Source organism: Acyrthosiphon pisum, unplaced genomic scaffold (assembly GCF_005508785.2).
Source record: "Acyrthosiphon pisum isolate AL4f unplaced genomic scaffold, pea_aphid_22Mar2018_4r6ur Scaffold_21236;HRSCAF=23384, whole genome shotgun sequence".
Lineage (NCBI taxonomy): Eukaryota > Metazoa > Arthropoda > Insecta > Hemiptera > Aphididae > Acyrthosiphon > Acyrthosiphon pisum.
The window spans coordinates 48420-54014 of record NW_021770681.1 but is presented as its reverse complement, the minus strand read 5'-3'; the positions used below and the strand labels follow the sequence as shown (position 1 = coordinate 54014).

The 5595-nt window shown below is 30.9% G+C and overlaps 1 protein-coding gene across 1 annotated transcript; it reads right to left on the bottom strand.

Moving 5' to 3' along the window:
* Positions 1–795: 795 nt before the first annotated feature.
* Positions 796–3675, bottom strand: LOC100570546 (myosin type-2 heavy chain 2). Its single transcript, XM_008191678.1, has 3 exons — positions 3523–3675; positions 2970–3427; positions 796–1795 (listed from the first exon to the last, which is right to left on the bottom strand). Exons 2-3 carry the CDS (start codon positions 3423–3425, stop codon positions 1013–1015), a joined length of 1239 nt encoding a protein of 412 aa, XP_008189900.1. The 5' UTR covers positions 3426–3427; positions 3523–3675; the 3' UTR covers positions 796–1012.
* Between the last annotated feature and the right edge of the window lie 1920 nt (positions 3676–5595).

The following is a 5595-nucleotide window of genomic DNA, read 5'->3' as shown; positions in this document are numbered from 1 at the left end:
AAGTTTTTCCTACAAATCATAGAAATGAGGCTAACTAATTCAAATAAATATTCAAATTGGACTACTAGAAATATGTTTATTTTTCGCCAGCTTATAGGTTTGAATGCATGAAAAACCCAATCATATAGAGCCACCTTAAAACTGTGGAATTTTATATCTTTTTAGTGGTCAGACGGTACCACAAGAAGCAGAAATGTGAACTTGATATTTGGAATTGTGGTTTTTCTAAAGCTCTAGATGTGCTTAGAAATTGCTTATTTCATTCCGTGGCATATGCTTTATTTGACACGATATAAAATCATCGAGACATTCGAATAAGAGTAGTTAACTATATAGGTGATAACTAATGGGTAATGTATAAAGATTTTACATTTGGCATATATTTCCTACATAGGTTTCACTTTACTGTAACTCATCATCGTAATATTCACCGGAACTGAATTGCCTACCTGATATACTGCTTGCATATTATCCATGGATTAACTACTTAAATGATTAACTTGCACGTAAATCGATTTTAATTTTAGGTGACTAGCTGTCTTGCCAGACCCGGCTTTCAATTTTACACTTATATACATACAATAAATCACCGAATATGCGATGCCACATTCAATCCGCATTATAAATATTTCATATACATTTTAAAATGAAAAAGAAATCTTTGCCCGGCAACGCAACGCGACAGCAACGCCGGGTGGACAGCTAGTCCTTATATATATATATATATATATATATATATATATATATTATAGAGGTAACAATATTTTTAGGTAATTAGTTAAATGGTAATAACAATTATTTTTAATTTGTTTTATTTTATTAATAAAATTGTCCTACCTACGTCTATAAATACTATCAGGGAGGAACTGTGTAGTGAAATTCTGGCTATCTGAAATGGCTCCTGGGGATATTAGGCTACCTTGATAAATAACTGTTTTTGGGTGGTGGATGACTTTCTGAAATCATTTTTGCTTAACTGTGGATCTTTCAAATTGTGTACCTAAACTAACTATCACCCGATCGAACAATTGGCATCGAGTTTTCGCTTGACATCACTGATCGCTGAATCACGGTCCTGGCATGCCTGCCTCAGTGCCACCACCTCATTCTCGATCGACGCGAGTGTGTGCCACTTGACTGTCATATCGTCATCGTGCAAAACGGCATCGGCATCGCACTTTGTCCGCTGTACCACCAACGCGAGTCGGTCACAGCCAAGTTTCTGTTCTAGCCGTTCAACTTCGGCCACTAGTCCGGCTTTCCAGTCGACCACAGTTTTAACATCTGCCACCAACCGACGGTTGTTAGCTATTGTTTCTTCGAGTTGGCTTGATGTGTTACACTGCTGCTCAATCAATAGGTCACGATTTCTAATGGTTTCTCCTAGAACGGACCGTGCACAACACATTTCCGCTTCACTGGACACTTTCAGTTCATCGAGCATCTTGGTAGATTGTTCGACTTTGTTCTTCCAATTGGCCGTTTTAGCACTCACGGTGGCCAGATCCTGACAAACAATATCCGCGCACTTTTCTGCCCGGGCCAGTCGCTCCGGGGCCGCTTTTCTCAACGCCACCAGCTCCACTTCCCTGTCCTGACACTCACCCGTCAGTGCCTTGACGATTCGATTGCTGGTACAATTCTGCTGCTGCGTCTCGATTAGTCTTTTGTTCTCAAAACACAACGCCGCCTCTTTGTCGGTCAAGACGCAACGCAACTTGTTTGCTTCCGCTGTCTTACAAACTATCATGTCCTCCAAGTCACATAATTGTCGTTTCAAACACTTTGCAGTTTCCTGAGTCGCATAAACCACATTGTATATTATATTTCACGCTTTGGATAGTATGTTAATTTAAAAACGAAGGTTGTGTAACCGGTTCGTTATTGTTTTTTTATTACACGCATGGTTTAAAAAAAATATTGATTTTTATTTCCTTTAATGAGTTACTATAACTTACTATACTGTAGAACTATGGATTTTATAGTTGGTAGGTACCTATTTTATTTGTCAATATCGTGAAAATAAATTTAAATTATATTAACTCTAGGAACATTTTGTAATGGATGAGTTTATCTCTTAAACCACATTAGTATATCAGTGTCTAATTTTTAAATTTTAAATATAATTATGATGTGTGGAATAATGAACATATTGGTACGTTCAAATCTAGATTCTTGATTATGTAATACAAATAATAAATTTGATATAACTTAAAACAAATGTAGGATTTTGTATTTAAAATTAAAATCTAAATCACAGGTATTAATGGTGTTTCACATATTCTTCATAGGGATATTGTACAATACCTATGCTATAATATGCTTAAGGGGCCTCCCTACGGTCATTATTTAAGGGGCAACATTTAGACAATTTCTAATTTTGTTATAGCCGCCGGGGATCTATGCGTTAGTTGTAAATGATTATTAGTGTGAGTGAAATTAAATGCGGGTATCCTCTCTCGTACGCGCATGCACATGTCAAAAACTCGATAACCATTCTATCAATTTCCCTACACGAATTTTACAAAAACATACATTTGTTTTGACAAAATTAAATTTAGCTAACGTTGTCTGATTTTGATTCTGAAAAAATATTTGAATTCAGATGAAAAATGTCTGTAGATCGTACGAAACATTTTCCGTTTTTAATATTAATTTTAATTTTACTTATGATTCAAAAAAGTTGATATTTTCAAGTTTTCAATTGCAGTTAACAATAATATAAAATTTAGTTTTTATAAAGTGCTTCGTAGAGTAAGCTTCGTAGCTCTATAGAGAATTTTCTGGTGAGTTCAAATTTTTTTTCAGAATCAAAATCGGACAATGTTCACTAACTTTAATTTTGTCAATACTTTAGGTCTTTTTAGCTAAAATGTACGGCAGTTGCGAGGCCCCTTAACAATATGTAGGTATTTAAAAATGCAATATTATGTTTTGATAATGTTGTTTAAATATATTGTGCTTATTACCTTTTCATTCTGAATTGTATGTTGATGTTTATTATTGTCTTCTAATGTTTCAGCACAGAAACATTCCAATTTCTTGATTTTTTCAATTATCTGTATTTCTTTATCCGTGTTAGATCGTATACTGCACTGCAATTCTTGGTTAGTTCGTTCTAATTCATCTATTGTATTCAATATTTCATTATACTTCAATGATTTCATTTCTAAGTCTCGATTGACATTATTATAAGACTGATCATAACATTTCTTTGTGTCAACTGTCGTTTGCTGGAGATCTTCCAATTCTATATGCATGTCCTTCATCTCAGCTTTTAGTCGGTTATGTTTGGAAACATTCCTCTCCAACATACCTTTACGTCCTTCTGTTAGTCTTAAACAAGTTTTCAGTGTAAAATTATCCATGTTATTACGTACATTATTTGTATTGCAGTTTGTATCATTATGATTTGAATGATCCATGGCTAAATCAGGTATAAAATATTAAATACATTCTACTAAAATCCGCAAATTAATTATAAAACATTTGAAACAGTTCAAATTATTTTATAGTACTTACATATAGTAGAGTGGTCAGTTATATTGTATTAATAAATTTCAAATATAATATGTAAAACCAGAAATTAATTTTTCAATTTAAAATTTATATTTATTTTTGTATTACATAGTAACTGAGTAAACAATCTTTCGTCTTAATAAAATTTGATGCTTGGCAATTAATATATTATGTATTTCCAATCAATATATACAAATATTTTGGAGTGTACCGGCTTGTCACTAAATAAATATCATATTATTAGGGCCAACAATTATATGCCCTAAAAATCTATAAAATATGTATGCAGTTATGCCCTAAAAATTACCAAAATATGCCCCTAAAATATGCTCTAAAAAAAATGTTAATGTAAAAAAATGATTAAATGATTAATTTTTTTATGTATTATACAATTTATACTATAATACAATATTATTATTTATTGCCAATTAATAATGATTTACAAAAATGTGTGATATTAAAAAATATTAAAAATTAAAAAACAAAAACATTAATTAGATGATAAACATTTTAATTTTTACCCGATGTTATTACATTGAACAATTAATGATTTGTATAAGTTTTCAAACAGCATTGAGCGTCGATTGTCCGTTAACAAATTTTTGTAGCGTGAAAAGGAACGTTCTACATCAACGGATGTAAAAGGTGCGTAGGTATTTATAATGCAACAAATCGTTGCTGGTAAAATATAATATAATATAATATTATATTTATCTCTATGCGATACTGTCACCGATCTACGGACATATAATTATTGACCCTAACAATTAGCGAATAAGATTTGATTACCTCTTTTCATAAGTGAGCTGAAACACCAATTATAAGGTATATGAGTGAAACAAATTAATATTTTGTAATTCCCGAGTTTTTAAGATCTCAAATATGCTCCAAAAATATACTAAATGCTAAAATATGCCCTAAAATTGCAAAAATACCATAATATGCGAAAATATGCGAAATAAAATTTCTTATACAGCATCGTTAGGTTATAAAACAAATTTTGGTATAAACTAGCTATTTTTTTGACCGACCAATAAAAATATGCAAATGCATACAAGTGTTGGCCCTACATATTATATTCTATGGTAAATTACACAGTTAAAATAGAAAAACAAAAAATCACATATTTTGTCTGAACCTATTTAACGACATAGACCGAAAGTTATAAATTAACATTTTATTTTAAGATGTATGTATATTTAGAAGGATTGTCTAATTTTGAACTTTTGTTAGAAATAACGAAATTTCTACCAGGCTGCATTATATTAGACATATATCAAAAGAAAACAAGATTTAATAATTATTTAAGCAACAAAATTGTATTAATTTGTATGTTATTAATCGATAAACTACATTGTTTAGAAAAATATAAAGTGCCATATTTTGTGCGGGCATTCAAACGAAAGGCGTTACCGTTGTATCATTGAAGAAAAGTGTAGAAAAATGAAAATACAATTTAAAAAGAAATCACATTTTTTTTTTTTTTATAGACATTTAATAAATACACATATAGGCTTCAGACATTCTTGTAACATGTGCCAGAAAAATTACTCAACCAATGGTGTAATGTAAACAGGCGTAAAAAGCAAAAACGTAATATTTTGCCAAAATATATTTAATAAAAACGCGTTTTACTGAATTATTGTATCTTTGCAATTCATTTAATGAACCCATTATACACATTTACTTTTATTTTCAGCAGATCATGAGTCGGAATAAAGGTTGAGTATCGTGGGACGACTGTTTTATAGTTTTAAGTGATGAAACATCAGATTTTAAATATTTAAATTACTTTTATTATAATAAATTACGGCTAACGATAAAATAAATAAACACATTATTTAATTACGTGTTTTAAGTTTCAATATTGAATTTGTGTCTTTAAAACTCTTATCTAACCCATTTTTCAAACATTCCAGGCCTTGGATATATAAAAATGTTCAAATGCGATATAATATGCTATAAACATTTCAAAATGAAACATCACTCAAACAGACATGAACGAATTCACACTGGTGGAAAACCATTTTCATGCGAAATCTGTAGAACATCATAGTATAGGGATTTGTCAAACCT

Bases quoted from the DNA above. Each gene is read 5' to 3' on its own strand.
- LOC100570546 (XM_008191678.1), bottom strand. From the start codon at position 3,425: ATGGATCATTCAAATCATAATGATACAAACTGCAATACAAATAATGTA. The intron at 1,796-2,969 runs GTAATAAGCACA...TATGCGACTCAG, and splicing joins ATACAATTCAGAATGAAAAG to GAAACTGCAAAGTGTTTGAA.